This window comes from Cupressus sempervirens, chromosome 8 (genome assembly GCF_028749045.1).
Source record: "Cupressus sempervirens isolate cs-2001-9-10 chromosome 8, ASM2874904v1, whole genome shotgun sequence".
In the NCBI taxonomy this organism is placed as follows: Eukaryota; Viridiplantae; Streptophyta; class Pinopsida; order Cupressales; family Cupressaceae; genus Cupressus; species Cupressus sempervirens.
In genome coordinates, this window is record NC_143125.1 from 280,441,334 (window position 1) to 280,459,741 (window position 18,408).

Genomic DNA, 18,408 nt, shown 5'->3' on the forward strand with positions numbered 1-18,408 from the left:
TGCATTTCTTTTCTTTCTGCGCTAGATTGTCTCAACATGCTTTTCTTGTAGTTGTGAAATTCAGACTCGTGTTAAAATGTAGAGCTACACTAAACAGATGCTGTGTTTTGATTGTTGAATATTTCTGTGAATGCTGAATATTGTTGAAATTTAGTAAGAGAAATTGCAAGTTTCTTTGATATTGTTTATTAACTGAAATGTACATTAATTTTTATCATCGTTCAAGGCCTTGCTAAGTTGATTGGATGAGCTTAATGTTGATATAATAGTATAATACTGAAAATATAATGAACAAGGAGACCATCTATGTGGTATAATAGTTTTGAGAGGCTTATGAGGTTATATTTTACATTCTATGATCAGGCAGCCAAATGGCTAGTAAACTGCTCATGTTTGCCTATATGTGTAATTTGCAATCTGCTTTGTCATTCGTGCATATGTAATGAAATACTGATACTCCAGCTTCTGTTTTGCAGAACAAGAATCTGATTGAAGAAAATCATCGAATAAAGGTATTTAGTATTAGATTGAACTTTTTGGATCCTCAATGCACTCTACAATTCACTTTTTTTATTTGGTTGGGGACATATTGTTGCAAATAAATATTTCTGTAAGTTATTTGCCATGTTGCAATGTAAATACTGCTATTTGATTCTGAGGCTCTTCAGTTCTGTGCATTTTCTGTTTTTGATATCATTATGGTGATACCTTTGTTATCTAGAATTATCCTCGTTTGCATGCAAATACTGATTCTGCAAGATATAATCTAGGAGGAGTATGCACATCATATGGACATCAAATCTCTCAGGGCAGAGGTAATGATGCTCTCTTAGATATCTCGAATGAGCTGCACAAACTCTGTACAAATTATACTCTGATGAATTCTTATTTGAAGCCATTTGGTATGGTTGAATCTGCATATCTTTATTTCCAAGGTGAATCAGTTAACTGGGAATTTATTCATCAAAGAAGCAGGATTTGGTGTATCTTTATGCATTGTTGTCATACATGTATTTGTAGTCTCATTTTGTTAAGTTTCTTCAAAACTGAACTGGGCTTTTTATGATTTGTAGAAACAAAATCTGTTTGCTGAAATCCAAAGACTTCATGGGCAAAAGGTGTGTCTGTGTTTATATGGTAGCTGAGCTTGTGAATTTTATTTATTTTAAATAAATAGGTAATTAGTTTTTGGAAGGCTTGTTTTTGAGGTGTAGCAGTACTGATACCTTGTTTGTAAATACAATTATTTTATGAATATGTGTATTGTCTTGTCCTGAGTTCTATTATAGGCAATGTTGGCGGCTACTGTGTCAGAACCATACAGATCTTCAAGTGGGTGTCACATGACACGGTTTGATGTTCGTGATGAATGGAAGGGATATGAGCTGTATGAGCCTTCACTGAAGAAAAGACATACACTTCGAAATGATGTAATTCATTTACCAAAACAGGGTAAAGCTTTTTTGCACATACATTTGTCCCTGAGATAAGATGCTTGGATTTTAGATTCTTTGATTTCTTTTAAATTAAAAATGCTTTGTTCTCAGTTTCACAAAACAACTCAAGCTTCTTATGTTTTGATAATATATATGTTTGTCCATTAGGGTCTACATCATCTTGTTTTGGAATGAACAGAGGCATTCAACATAGCTTTGTGTTACAGGTATGACACATTTTCTATGTTTCTGGGTCATTGTCTGTGATTCTGAACTATTAGCACGTTAGTTCCCGCTTAAAAAGGGAAAATGTGTTATTGATCTTATGAAAATTGCTATGGTGGCTAGATAGAGGAATTAAGATATAATCTACGGTAGCATGATACTACATCCTTCGATAACTGAAGTATTCAATTTTTGTAAATTGATTGGACATGTGCAGAACTTGAGTGGGTATGACCACCTTTGTTTGTGGATTTTTTACTTCTCTATCTTCTTCTTGTATTAAACTCTTAAGTTGTTGGTTCATGCATGGGTACAGAATTTGGCAGTATAAAAATTATTTTTCCTTGGTTTGGGACAGCTGGGTATGGCCATGCAATGTAATATTATTTCTATTAACAGTATAAACTTAATTTAGTTTAATATTTAGTTCAATAAAATTTAGTATAATAATTGTTTTGGTAATATTAGCATAAACTAATTCATTAAATTATATTCTAAAGAAATCAAATTTAAAGTATTAACAAATTTAAGTTTTCTACTTCTGTTTGAGAGAAAACGTCTGTTAAAGTATAGATTAATTGGACTTAATATTGAAATTATATTTTAATATTACCTTTTGTTCATCGTGTAATTTCATATATATATTCACTCCTGCAGATATATTATAATATATATGATTTAATAAAGGTGAAACGAATCGTTATTGACTGTATTAGTTTGGCTTATGTTTGAGATCAATTGTCTATCAGTGGTGACTATTGAGTCACGCACGATAGACGTGACTCAAGTATGAGTCACGTCTATCGGGTGTGACCCATAGTCACCCTATCAACATCATATATACATGAGTATCTCCGCCTGTTTAAAACACACAGTGAACACATAATATTCCAGTCTTCAAGTGTGGTATAAATAACAGGATTCATTTATATGTATATCTGCCATATTTATATCTCTGCAAATTCGTGATTGTTAAATTAGTTATATGTTCTGATCCTTATACTGTGACAACATTATTGGAAGAAACAATCTGACAGCTTATGTATATATCTGATTACATTAACATGGTATCAGAGCCTAGTTTGAGAAGTGATCCTAAATCAGATATTATTCAAATACTATTCATAATGGTGAACAGTATAAGACTAGAAGACAGGTCAGAAGGGGATTCTGACTTTGCTGGATGGAAACTACGGTTAAAACTCACATTGAAAGAACATGGCCTAAATAAGTTCATCGAAAATTCTGACCCACCCCCCGAAAGAAATGAGGGACTGGAAAAATGGGAGAATGATAACAACAGAGCCATGAAGCTTATTGTAGATGGTGTAAAAACTCATCTACTTCCAATAATTTCAGAACTAGACACTGCACATGAGATGTACAAGGCTCGTGGAAATATGTTTGAGATAAATAATGTTGTTCTTATAATCACATTAAGGGACAAAATCTCGAATAGAAAATGAATAAGGGAGAGACAATTTCCTGTTACTTTATGAGAATAACTGAACTACAAAATCAACTTTCTTCAATAGGACATGTCAGTGATGGAAAAGAGTTAACAATATTGGCCCTAAAAGGCCTTCCATCTTCATGGGACTCCTTCAAACAAGGAGTGTTCTCTCAATTTAAATTTCCTAAATTCGAAAGACTCAAAGCTGATTGTATACAAGAAGAGTGCATGCAAGTAGCCCGAGGCTAAAATGTCTCCTCTTGAAAGGAAGACTTACAAGTTCTCTCTACACAAGTAAATAAGAAGAAGAGAAAACATAAGTTAAAAGGAAAGAGAAAGCAACCAGATTTCTCCAAAATGCAATGCTTTAGATGTGTTAAAATTGGGCATCCAGCATCAAAGTGTCTTGATAAAATTAAGCAACAAGAATCATTTGTATCTACCCAAAACGCAAATGGAAATTTTGAAAATAATGCATTCTATTCTGCCCTCTCTAGTGAAGCTTCAACCAGATTAACTACTTGGGTAATTGATAGCGGGGCCTCTCGAAATATTATAGGTTTTAAAGAACAGTTGGATTCAATCAAGGAAGACTATGTTGATGAAGTAACTATTGGGGATGATACTAGCTATCCAGTGGAATAACCCCAATAGGTTATAACTTCTTCAAACACCAAAAATCTTTATACTTCAGTTGTTTGACATTTCGTCAAACACTTTGCAAGCAAGCTCTGATACCATTGTAATGACCCTCCTCAAATCTGCCCTCAAAAATGCCGATGAAAGCTCAAGGAATTTTGTCAAACACTTTGCATACAAGGGGTCATATGACTGATATAACTTTTCAGATTGCTGCAATAACTCTTGTTTTGATTTGCATCAAAGAGAATGCTTACAAAAGACTCTGGATTTGTCTAAACAATGACCTAACATGAATGTGCAACTAATTTAGGCAATATTCAATACAAATATGTGACTTAAACTACTTACAATATGCAGCTACAACAACTAGTGATTATGACAAATACTTTGGATGCAACCTAAGATGGCATTATGCACTTACAACCAAGTGGCATTAATATAAACACTTAGTATGCAAAATTATGACATTGTTTATGCCAAAAAGAGAACTTACAGCCAATTGACATTTTGTCGAACAATTGGCATGCAAACTAATAAGTTGATCATCTAACTCTAGGTTTGCAATATAGATAGTCTAAAAATTACAATGCTCTTTCAATTGCAAGATCCTTGCCTTCCTTTGATACCAATAATGCCAAATGGAAAACAAAGACAAGTACAATATGAAAATAGTGAAGTGCTGATGCTATATTTTGTACTCAGCTGAAACCCTACATTTCTCAGAAAATATGCCAAATGAGAAGTGAAGAACCTGATTGTAGATGGCTGTAATAATTTTCCTTCAATGCTGCCTCTTCTGCTTTACTTTTTCGAACTGCTTTTTCGGTTCCGCTTTTCCCGCCTGCTTTTTAGTTCCGCTTTTTCTGCCTGCTTTTTCGATTCCACTTTTTCCGCCTGCTTTTTCGGTTCTGCTTTTTCGGACTGCTTTTTCGTTTCTGCTTTTTCGGATTGCCACCCTGTTGAATCTCAAGACCATATCTTTCAATGGCGTCAAGATTTTCAGCTTGAAGGGATTTCGTCCTTCAAACTATTGAGACATAACCTCTAGAAAATTCTCCAATTTCTTTGATATTTCCAACCATGCTTAAAAGAAGCTCTTCCATTTCTTTTATAGTGTTCTCACAAGAGCTCCATCCTTCGTTTTCTCAATGTGGGATAAAACATAACTCCCTTTATGTAACTTATGTCTCCAATGTGTTATAAAATAAAAGGGACTCTTTTAATTTAAATATTTCTCACAAACTATAGTCTATGTATTAATAAAGTTAAATATTTAAATTTAACTTTATAAAATAGCTTTATCAATGCAAAACAAATCTTATCAATGATAAACAAGTCTTCTTGCCGATTTTAAACAATTACCATCGACATACCGCTGCCACTGGATGTCCACCCATGCCCAAGATGACTTACTATAAATAGTAAGTATGCCCAAAGTTGCCTCAAAACCCCTCAGAAAGACCTGGAACTAAAACTATCTAGGGCAAATGGCCTCTAAGCCCTTTTGATGTCCTGGTTAGCCTACGGGACCGTGGGGAAATAGGCTAACGACAACATCATGCTATGAATGCTAAAAAGGGGATATTACAGTCTGCCCTTCCCAAAATTGCTTGTCCCCTAGCAATGGTCGAACAACAACCCAATCAATCCACCTGGATCCCAAATGTAGTCATGAACTATAGTGCTGTTAGTCAACATAGGCTCCTGCAACAACCTGTGAAAATTAACCAAGAGGAATCCATAAATGAATTGTGAATCACGGTGCAACTGAACTCCAAATCCACTACTGCCACAGTCAGGAACCCATGAGGCACAAACTCTCAAAATATTAGACCCCAAGTAGAGTAGATCACCCAAACTGTCAACATAATAAACACCATCCACACAACCCACCGTGTTATGTGGAATGCACACTCCAACTCTGCTACAATAGTGACCACTCCCACATGAAACTGCACCAAATATAGAGAATCCACACACTGTACATCTTCTGCAGTTAACACAACTCTGCAGATTACCGGCCACTGTCTCATAACCATAACACCCATGCACTGCTGATGGTGAATAGTCATTACACGATAGATAGCAAAAATGAGAGCCCAGTCCAAACCTGTCTGCCATCAACTCCTCAACACATGGATCAAAAGCAAACCGATTAACATATCCTTTAGTTTAATGCCGGTAAAAAGAACCAATCTCAGTCAAAGACTCATCTTGCAGACGTGATATGACCAACTGTGACTGATCATCAGCTAAGTCAGAGGATGATATAGCCAAGAGTGCAGAATCAACAACAACATCACTAGTCTCTGTGCCCTCCAAGTCAAACATATCACAATGCTCAGCTGCAGTGCCCAACTCAGTTGAACCTGCCTCCAGTGGAAATGGACCAAATATGCCAATAGTAGTGTCGTGGACAGATATATCCTCATCTCCACTACCTCTATCAACCTCGACCATGGACATCCGCGGATCACTAGACACCACAGTCCGTGATCGTACAGAATCTGGTAAAGACTGAAGTCGCTCTAACTCCATGGTCACCTTAGCCAAATGAAACTGTGACTCCTCGAAAGCCAACTGTGTACTCTTAAGAATCTCAGAAGTCACCTCGAGCTGCTGAGTAAGCTCACTCACCTCATCTTCCTTGGCCAATAATGCATCGTATGCTGTACTCCCCCACTCCATAAGATAATCTCTGTCGGCTACCAACTGCATATAATTTTGTCTCAGAATCCGGATAGCCTCCCATAAAGAGTGGACATGTAAAGGGAATAGGGACATGTACTATACATCTGAAAATAGGAAAAGCAATTGAACTTACGAAGGTACTATATGTACCTGGTATAAAAAGAAACCTGGTCTTCATCTCCGCTCTTGAAGATGAAGGATACAGAGTCACATTTATGGAAGGAAAAGTCTTAGCCCGGCCTAAGAATTTGCTTTCAAAATTGGCCCCAGACATGGATGTCTTTACCAACTAAACTCTCACACACATTCAACTCTCCTTCATGATTCCTTCAAAGAAAATGAAATCTAGCATAGGAGACTAGGTGATCTTCATTTATGAGGATTGCCCTCTCTAGGGAAAATGGTAACTAGTCTACCCAAACTTTATCCTTATCATGAAGGAACCTGTAAAGGTTGTGCATTGGGGAAGAATATTAAAACCACATTTCTCAATAATCAAAGTAAATCCAAAGAAGTTCTAGAACTTATTCACTTTGATTTATGCGAGCCAATGTCAGTTCTTTCACTTGGGGGTTTCTATACTACATCATATTCATTGATGATTTCTCGAGGAAAACTTGGATCTATTTTTTAAAGATTAAAGAGTATGAAGAAATCTTGACAAAATTTAAAGCCATTGTAGAAAATCTATCTAGGAAGAAAATAAAAGTTTTGAGAACTAATAATGGTAGAGAGTACATTTTAGAGATCTTTATAAATTATTGTAAAACTGTGAGGATCAAGAGGGAGTGTTCTGTTCCCTATAATCCTCAACAAAACGGAATAGCTGAGAGAAAGAATAGAACCATAGTTGAAGCTGCTGAAGCAATGCTTCATGATCAAAATCTTGAAACTTTTCTTTGGGAAGAAGCTTCCAACACTGCTGTTTTCATTGAAAATAGATGCCCACACTCTCATCTTAATTCAAGACCCCTGAGGAAGCATTCTGCAGGAAGAAACCTGATCTTAAATTCCAAAGAATTTTTGGTTGCCCTGTCTATGTGCACATTCCTAAGGGGAAGAGGACAAAACTAGATCGATCAAGAAAGAAGGTAATCTTTGTAGGATATGGTGAAACTTCTAAAGCTTATCGTATCTATATCCCTAAACAAAGAAATATTGAACTAAGCTGAGATGTAATATTTGATAAAGGTTCAACTTTCAAAAGATCTAAGGACAAAATTGAATCAAATTTAGAAGATACACTAGAAGAACAAATCTCTGACAATGAGAGGGAGTTTCTAATGGAGGAAGATAACTCTGTTGAACCTATGGACGTTACTCTCACTTTTGAGGATAAGAAAAAACCACTATGGGCCAGAAAACTAATTGAAGAAAACAATTCCATTCCCTTAGATTTCATTAGGGAAAGAAAACGTCCTAACATATAATCTAGTTATATTGCATTGTTGAGTGAAATTTTCAAATTTGAACCATCCGATGTAAAAGAGGCAATGAAAGATCAAAATTGGAATGATGCCATGATAGAAGAATATAATTCCATACTTAAAAATGATGTTTGGGATATTGTTCCTAGACCCAAAAAATAAATTGGTTGTCTCCTCAAAATGGTTATTTAAAATTAAACATGCTGCAGATGGAGGTATTGACAAGTACAAAGAAAGGTTTGTGGCAAGAGGATTTTCTCAAAAGGAAGGAATAGACTATGAGGAAACTACTGCTCTAGTAGCTAGATATACCTTTGTTAGAACTGTTATAGCCATTGCTGCATCCAAGGGATGGAAAATTCATCAAATGGATGTAAAGACTACATTTTTGAATGGTGTTATAGAAGAGGAAGCTTATCTTGAACAACTTGAAGGTTTTGAAGTAAAAGATAAATAGTCCTATGTATGTAAACTAAAAAAGGCCTTATATGGATTGAAACAAGCTCCCCGAGCTTGGTATGAATGGATAGATCATCACTTAACTAAAATTGGTTTCTCTAAAAACATTGCAGATCCTAATCTATATTACAAGGTAATACAAGGGGATATGTTGATTATGGTTTTATATGTTGACGATCTTTTGATTACAGGAGAAGATTATCTTATTGATAAATGTAAACAAGATCTTACGTTTGACTTTGAAACGAAGGACTTAGGAATAATACACTATTTCTTGGGACTCGAAGTATGGCAGCATTCTGATGGAATCTTCTTAAATCAAGGGAAGTATACTCTGGACATACTCAAAAGATTTGGCATGTTGTACAACAAGGCAATGAAGACTCCTATGGAAACAAATCTCAAGAAACTAAAAGAAGCAACAAAAGATTTTGAAAATGTTGATCCTACTCTATATCGACAAATGATTGGTTCTCTAATATATTTGGTAAACACAAGGCCTGATATCTGTTATTGTGTAAATGCTCTTAGTCAATTCATATGTGAGCCCAAACAAACCCATTTAGTAGCAACAAAGCACATTCTTAGGTACCTTAGTAGTACAATTGGATATGGTCTAAAATACACTAAGACTAAACTTAATCTAAGTGGATATATAGACTCTAACAGGGCAGGAAATTCTGAGAACTGTAAGAGCTCCTTAGGATGTTTTACTTTTGGGCCAGTGATGATATCTTGGTTTAGTTGGAAGCAGTCTTCAATAGCCCAGAGTTCTACAGAAGCTGAGTACATAGCTGCATCCATGAGAGCAAGAGAAGCTGTATGGCTAAGAAAACTTCTATTTGGATTATTCGGAAAGTCTCTACTACCTACTACTATCTATTATGATAACCGGAGCTGCATTAAACTATCTCTTAATCCAGTGTTTCATAATAGATCAAAACACATCGAGATACCATATGACTATGTTCAAGATATGGTTGAGAAGGATGCAATTGAGTTGAAATATATTAGTACAGAGAATCAAATTGTAGACTCTTAACAAACCACTTGCTAAAACAAAGGTGGAGCACTTCTGTAAAGAACTTGGTATGATTGTAAAATTTGAGGAAATGCCTCAGAAAAATTGATTATTGTACGTTATATTTATTATATGAAACTATGAAATTTGTGTTGATCATTAAGAAGTGACGACTTTAAAATGATTTCACTTGTATTCGGAGAAGTTATTGTAAGATGACGATTTTACAACTTGTAGCATGATTCATTCATGTAAAGGCTTTATTTTATAAATCAACAACTAGGCGTTAGATATCATTAAATTGATTATCTACAAGTTGCTTGTATAGATATATTTTCGGTACTTGGTGAACATATTGCCCTGATATTTTGATAGGTCAATACCACATTGAGTACTTGGTGAACATCATTCAGTTGATGTTCAGAAGATAGGCCATTGCTCTAGAGTATTTTGGTGAATATCATTTGATTGATATTTAGATAGGCCAATACTCATATTACATAATCTCAAATATAAGTTGGTGAACGTCTTATTATTGATATACCAACACTTCTCTGATATTAAATAAAGAAGTCTTCTAATCAAAGTCTTCTTCTGTGTTAAAAATAAAAATAAAAATATTCAATTTTTGTTTGTCCTACTAATCTAAGAGGCAGTGTTAAAGTATAGATTAATTGGACTTAATTTTGAAATTATATTTTAATATTACTTTTTGTTCATCGTGTCATTTCATATATTTAGATATATAAATATATATATACTCTTGTAGATATATTATACTATATATGACTTAACAAAGCTGAAAGAAATCGTTATCAATAGCATTAGTTTGGCTTATGGTGGAGATCGATTGTCTATCGGTGGTGACTACTGAGTCACGCATGATAGACGCGACTTAAGTATGAGTCACGTCTATCGGGCATGACCCATAGTCACCCTATCAACATCATATATTCATGAGGATCTCCGCCTGTTTAAAACACACATCAAACACATAATATTCCAGTTTTCAAGTGTGGTATAAATAACAGGATTCATTTATATGTATATCTGCCGTATATATATTTATATATCTCTGCAAATTCGTAATTGTTAAATTAGTTATAAATTCTGATCCTTACACTGTGACAACATTATTGGAAGAACAATCTCATAATATATATATATATATATATGATTACATTAACAATGCCATGTTGTCAAGAGTTTTAAAGGAGTTCTTATAAACAAAGAATGAATGGTGAATGCCACAGTGGAGCAGCAGTAGTTAATGATGAGTGATGTGGCAATAAGAAGGTATGTTGTCTAGTCGTTGTTTGAGAGGATGGTGTTGGTGGTTTGTGCTTTGATCTTTCTTATTTCCCCCTTTACACTAACCTATCAGCATCTTGTTTTTTTTAACATGGCTGCTACTTGAGCAGCCAGCAACCCCTTTTAATGTCCTTTTGAGCCCTCACACATGCTGATCCCTTTACCCCTAGGGCCTATTGGGTTTTGCAAAAATTGCATTTCCATATGTTCCCACCCTCCAACACATAGTTCAATTCTTGTTGTATACTTCCACAAAGGAGAACTTTTACCAATTTCAAATCTTTGGGATCCCTCCTCCACCCATTGAATTTTGACTCTACTCATTCTTGCAATTTGTAACAAATTTTTTTTTTTTTTTTTTTCAAAAACTAAAACAAACTATCAAATAAGCAAAAGGAAGGATCAAATGCATACTTGGAACACTCAATATCGATTATTTGAAGGACCTTTGACTTCACAAATAATCTCTACAACCTTCTCTTCAAACTTGCAAAATGGACACATCAAAATGAGAGAGCAAATGTTTTTTATTAGGCTCCTTTTAGGGTTACAAAAAAACTGTAAAAAAATTCCATTTTTAAAGTGTTTTTTTGTTACTTTATGGACTCAATTGTTGCGGGTCCTCTGTGGGTCTAGGGCTCCGAATTTTGGGTTGTGGGTCTGCTTGAGTCCACTATGCAAATCCACAGTTTGAAATCCAGACCATACGCAGACCCATAGCGGACCTAGGTTTGAATTTGGGCTCGCGTGAATCCGGACTTGGACCTAGGCTCTAGGGTCCGAACTCGGTATCCTAGATGTAATTAAATAAATATAACTGAATCACCAGATAGGGTTAGAGATTCATACTGCATTTAACTAATTGAGTTTATGTTTTGTCTCTCTTTTGCTCCCATGCTTGGTAGGGAAAACATCTCCAGAGTGATTTTAACATCCATCCACAAATCGATTGATCCCCCTTACCCACTTCCTGCTTGAAGTGGGCCCAACCCCTCGTAGGATTGTAGATATGATCATGAGGTAAGATTAGTTGACCTCTGGTGATTGGCCTTGCACATTAAGCCAGTCACACACTATAGGCCCTCCTAACTAGTATTACCTTTGACTTGATTGTGCATCTGGTATTGACAAATTGACTACGACTAACATATGGTCTACCTCGGCCAAGGTTTTACTAGTGCAAGCAAGACTATTGGCGTAATCGACTCCACACCCTAATCTTTAGACTTACTACCCATTGGGTATCCTTTCTTCGCTATCCCAACACTGGTGAAATTGGAGCTATAAGCTCTCCTTCTCTATCACCCTAACTGATATGACGAATTGGATTCCACCCCAATTATATAGTTCACTCATTAGTTTCAAACTTTAAAGGTTAAATAAGGGTATAAATTTGTATAAACAGCCATGGTTGGTTACAATTAATACAAAGTTGTTACTGCAAATACAGTATTGATAATATACTTTACTAGAGTATGTCCCTAGAGTACCATTGTGATCAAGAACACTAACATTTTTTCTTAGACGCTGGACTAGGGTTTAGAAAGCTAATTCAGAGTCATAAAAGTGCTTCTAATGATAAGTTTCTCCTTCGTAAGGCTGAAAGAGACTCTTAATAACCATAACAACTCAGCTCTAAGTTTGAAATAAATTTTGGTATAAACATTGATGGAAGTATTGTCATTGATGTCAAAGGAGTTTATGAACATGTGCAAAAGTACTCGTGTTAGCATCATCAATGTCAAAGGTATGAAAATACAAGAAACCAAAGCTATGATGTGTGAACAAGTTTCAGATTTACAGAGCAGCCAATAGCACATAAAGAATATTAACAAGGCTTCATGACTATATGACTACATGATAGAATGAGCATTTGATGGAGGACAACAAAGTAATGATATGGCATATATGATAACAACCACGAAGATCAGAATCATTCTCTTAATGTCACAAGCCAATCTATGTAATGAACTGATGAATAAAAACTACAATATACCGTGAAGACAAAACATTTAAGAAATAATGCTAAACACCTATGCAGTTAGAAATATAGCAATGATGGAAGCAATGATGATCTGTCTATGCTAAGAAATAAGGTTCAGATCAATATGCCAGTATGCAGTGAGAGGCAACAAATTGATGAATCCAACTAAAGAAGATAATTATTAAAGAAGACAAGATACTGCAGATAGCATTTTATAGAGAAGATATATAAGGAAGACAACCATTGTATAGACAGAGGAACAATTATATGTCTGACTTAATTTGGCAAACTTTAGATGTCTGCAAATTTTGACAGTGATTATATACGGGAATCATGGATAATGTAACAACAACATCTAAAGCGATGCAAACAAAAACCTTTGTATCAAATGGCCACAGTTCATAAAATCTTCGATATATATTAGCTGATGTTTAGGGAACAGTACTAAGGACGAAAGTATCTACACGCAGCAGCAGTAATGATCTGTTTTGTTAAGTCAATAGATTGCTCATAGCATGAAGTGCAATGGAGATGTGATTTTCTAAAGAGGACAACACGAAAGTTACAATTGGTAAACATCATATGTGAAAGTGCTGAGAGATATTATAGTATGTCAGCGATAAATGAGACAGGAGTTTTTGTATGAAGACAACGATTGCTTTTCAACACCAAGCGGCACTAGGAGCAAAACATATTCAGATAGAGAATGTTTGGCGGTTTCAAAATTAGTGATAAGAATTATTAAAATTAAGGAAGACAAATAGCTTTGTCTCTTGTCCATAATCGAAAGGTAAAATAAATATTCAGCAAGTTTGGTTATATGCAAATGATATTGGGAGTTCCAAGTCAGTGTTAAAGAATGTCTTATACATATAGCAGCGGCATATACAGGTGTATGTGAAATATTAAAATGTTTAAAAGTTTGTGAGGAGTCATTCACACATAACCGTGTTGAAGTTCTTCAGTCAAAATCTAAGACATGTTAGCGATAAGAGTTAAGTTATGGCAAACACATGAAAATATAAAAAGAAATGATATTTGATGATATGATATCAAAAAGAATGCAGGTGAAGCTCTCACAAGCGTTAATAAAAAGATTATCAGTGACGGAGAAAGACTTGAATATTCAGCGAACTAAACAAGTGCTGTAATTTCGTAAGCCTGAAGAACGATAAGGACATCTTGTTCAATAAGCGTAGGAAGACTGATAAATGTTCAAAAAGCAGAAATGAACAAATACTTTGGTAGGTAGCACAACGGTAATAATTGGTGGATACTTAAGACAATTGGATTTGAAAATATGAAAATATTAAGTGAGAAAATTATATAATACCAAAAGAATATAGTTTATATAATAAAATGTTATTTTATTGAATAGTTTTTAAGAGACACAACTTATGGAAAAGTCCCATCCCCCTTACTAATAAAGATATATAATGACAAGTTCAAGAAGTCGGAACATAGAAATAAGAAAGTATATCTGAAAATATAGAATATCAGAGAAAGGTAATAAAAAGAAAAATTAAAGCATATATGCAGAGCAAGGCAGCAAATGAAGCAGTGAGCGGTTGAGAGAAGATTTAAGAACAGACATGAGTGGAAAAAAATATTCTAAAGATATATTTTAGAGCAGATTGCTGAAGCAGAGATAGAAATATATAAATATTTGAGCAAAAAGTAATGAAGGCATAAAAGAAGAAAATATAGATGTAAATAAAAAAGTGAATATGTAGATTTGAAGCATTCATATAAACGACAAGTATAAGTAGTAATTGAAGTATCCATCATCAGTTGAATCAAGCAACATAGTTAAGGTGGAAAAGGAGTTTTTTGTGTAGTGGGTGGGTGCTCACAAGGACAGGAATGGGGAGTCGGTACTTCCACTAGGTCGGAGCGTGCGAAGTGTGGGAGTTGGAGCTTCTAGTGAGTTGGTGCTCATAAACATAGAGGTTGTAGCCTACAAATCTATTGTAAAAGAACAAGATTATATAAAAGCATTTATTTGTCGTGGTTTTCTCCCTCATTGGGTTTCCGCGTAAATCTTTGTGTCATTGTATTCATGTGCATAATTGTTCGTTTCAACATTTGAAGTTAATTGTTTGGGTATAAGTTTTAAATTGGCAAATTTGTTATTATACTGATTCACCCCCCACCCCCCCCGCTCTTAGTATAATTATGTGCTCTTCAAATATTGTCTTTTAAACAACAATTTTATAAACAAACATTTCCTACGAGCTGAAAATGGTTACTAAAAGCATTATTTAAGGCGCTGATAACAATAGTATAAGCCCCATTTCATTCGTTGGAAGTGTCACCATACCTAATATTTCAATGGAAAATATGTACACTGCTTAAAATGTCCAAGCGCCAGAAAAAACTAACAAACTGAATGACCATTTATATTTTAATGCTTGAAATTTTTTATAACCCTGATATAGACATTGAAATATTTAGCAGCTCAATGAAATTTCAATTTGCTGGTAAAAATATCCCTTTTTCAGTCACATACTATCACATTACTTACAGTCCCTAATGCTGTTATAATAACAACATTAATGTTGTGTTTGTCACAACTAATATCCTATAACCCTTTTAAGTTCACATTTAGAGCAACATGATAAGAAGGAAAGAGTATTACAGCATTAACAGCAGGTATGTTTTAACTTTTATCTAATATTCTTCCACCATTTTTTTGAAACCCATAATAGTTTTGCAAGTGAATTCACATGGAAATAAAACCGCCTGAGCATTGTTACATCTGTTTTTTCCCCCTTCCGAGTTTTACCCAAACCCTTCGAAATTGAAATGAAAATCTGCATAGGTATGCATTCAAATAGCGGAGAACATGACTCCTGAAATTCTCTTCTATTTGGTAGTAGTACTACAGGTTTGAAGATAAATTCCTTGGAAACTAGTCAATATAAATAGCATTTAATAGAACCCAAGAAATCTCTGTATTTCAAGAGCAAATCCAATATATTTCAGCTAATTCGATGGTATTCTCTGCAAGAAGAAAGAAAGAAATAAACATTCCACAACTGCAGTCAACATCACATGCCAGTAGTTGCATTTCAAACCTGGGGATGGTACAGATGTGGTTACTGCAGCTTCCTATGGCATTTTCTTTTGCTCTCTACCTATGCATGAGTTTGTCCTTTCTTCCGTGAATGCCCAGATGTCTTTTAAAATGAAAAACAAAAGCTTTTTATGTCTTGCAATTTTCCTAGCTTGTTCTTTCATTTCATATCATTTCATTCTATTGTAATTTTGATTTCATTCCAACCAATGCTTTATCATGCCAAAGGCATTTCTTGTGGGTTTGGCACGACTCTTCATGTCTAATGCGTGGCTGGGCTTTTTGTTTAGGAAGTCCAAATTACTTTTTATTCCCTTTGATTTCAACCGTCCCCTAGTAAAATAATTAAACTTTTATTCATCTTTCCAAGACTTAGGGAAGAAATAATTAAGTTATTTATTAGTTTATTTACTGAATAAAACTAAGGCAGGCTTCATAATTAATTATTAAATTCAACATCAATGTAATTACCAAAATTCTTTTTCGATGAAAAGAAGAAAATAAGGTTTATAGTTTAATAAATTAAATATGTTAATGAAGGAGATCACAATTATTTAATAGGTTGAATATTTATATAGGTAACTTTATTTGTAATATGATATAATATAGTAAATATATATTTGTATTTACTACTATTTGATGGCCCACAATTATTCATATATGTATGCAAATATCACATATATTACCCAATAGTTATAAATGCCTATATATATTAATTATTTTATGTGAGATTAAAATAAGGCACATTTAAACGAAATAGAAGAGATTAGGCCAATACTTAGACACAAGGTCCTATCGACAAGATTTAGGCTAATGTGACAAATTGATAGAATTCTTTAAGGTTACTTCCTATACACTTAAGGTCAAAGGGAAACCCTAGTTTGTAAGACTTACCAACATAGAGTTCAATTGGCCTTACGTTCCTGATCATGTTTACATCCTTTCTTGGCGATGTTTTCTCTCATTTTACCAGGGGACAAATCTTTCCTGCACCCACTTAAACAAGACATGTTATAGTTTAATATGTTAATCATGGAGATCACAATTATTTGATAGGTAATATATTAAAGCCATATGTGCAAATATGAATTGATATATATATATAACTTTATTTAACTTTATTCTTAATATAATATAACATAGTAAATATATATTTGGATTTATTAATATATATAATTGTGCCTCATCTTTCAATGAACCACAATTATTCATATATGTATATACAAATATTATGTACACTACCTAATAGTTATTTATACCTATTTATATTATTTATTTTCGCGCGAGATTACAATAAGGCACATTTAAGCAACATAGAAGAGATTACAATTATCTAACGAGAAAGGTGCAAGGATGAGCACATGTCAATATCTAGACACTAGGTCCTATCAACAAGATTTAGGGTAATGTGACAATTTGATGAAATCCTTTAACTTTGTATACACTTGATAAGGTCAAAGGGTAACCATAGTGTGTAAGACTCACCAACCTATAGTTCAACTAGCCCGACGTTCTTGACCATGTTTGCGTCCTTTCCTGGTGATGTCTTCCCTCTTTTCTTGGAGCACGGATCTTTCCTGAATCCACTTAGACAAGAAATGTTTTCAGTGTGTTATTATCAAAATGATTATATAACATGAATAATACTAAATAAATTCAAGTTAACTATACAATATCTCCTCAGTACATTCTAAACCACTATTCTAATAAAAAAGGTAAATAACATCTAGGGCATTGAATCAATAAACACTGTTTCATTAAAGCATGAATCTAACATCTAGGGCATTAGATAATTAAAACCTTTGTTTCCATAAAACTAGATTAAACTTCTAGGGCATAAATTAGTAACAACTATTTTAATAAAACAAGCATGCAACATCTAGGGCATCAAGTTAGTTCCAAAACCACAGTTATAAGAAAACCAAAAAGCATTGTGTAGGGCATTAGAAATCAAGAGGGGTGTGGATCAGACTCTAGAGCCATGCTTTTTCCCTGTGTTTGAGGTTGAACCTCAATGACATGCTCATCATGATCATCCTCCTCATTCTCATACTCATCCTCATAATTCTCATCATCAGAGTCCGATCCATCACTCTCGGCCTCAGGGTCCTGTGTCTTCTTGTGCTCTAGCCTCCTCCACTGCCATCGCCACTGCCTCTACCTTTCAATCCACATAATCAACTCACTCCATCCTCCCTCCATATGTCTGAGGCTCGAACATACTCCAATTAGGTTCACATCTTGAAGCACTAGATGGTTGGCTCAAGATATAATCTGCAACCCTATGTAGATTTGGCACCTTAGTGCCAAACATTTCCCACCATACATCTGAAACAAGAAAATTTTAAAATAAGTTTTATAACTTTGTCTTTATCAATCTAAATTCTAGATTTTGAAGTGGTAATAAAATTAGAAATTATAATTTGGAATCATAGATTTTTATTAGGGATCAATTCTATCCATTTTTTCTTGCATTAGTCATGCAAATAAGTCTTCTTGTGCTTTCTTATACATCTCTACCTTATGGACTATAAGTGTTCCAATAGTTTCATCGGGTAACATTCTCTCTATAACATCATAGAGGCCACTCCACCTTGTCATCGGGCCAAAAATTTGGGCTCAATTAATTAGTATGCTGGATTAAGAAAGTGGTCAGTTGCATTGTAGGCCTATGAAGTAGATT

The 18,408-nt window shown here is 34.4% G+C and overlaps 1 protein-coding gene across 7 annotated transcripts in view; it reads left to right on the forward strand.

Annotated features, from left to right (window-relative positions):
• LOC149542530 (uncharacterized) overlaps window positions 1-18,408 on the forward strand; it is a 98,398-nt gene that overhangs the window by 42,742 nt on the left and 37,248 nt on the right. For all 7 annotated transcript variants that reach the window (XM_089797459.1, XM_089797462.1, XM_089797458.1 and 4 more), the window contains exons 5-9: window positions 477-512; window positions 771-815; window positions 1,074-1,118; window positions 1,290-1,452; window positions 1,605-1,663. In XM_089797459.1, coding sequence (XP_089653585.1) covers window positions 477-512; window positions 771-815; window positions 1,074-1,118; window positions 1,290-1,452; window positions 1,605-1,663 — 348 coding nt within the window. The remainder of the gene's footprint in view (window positions 1-476; window positions 513-770; window positions 816-1,073; window positions 1,119-1,289; window positions 1,453-1,604; window positions 1,664-18,408) is intronic.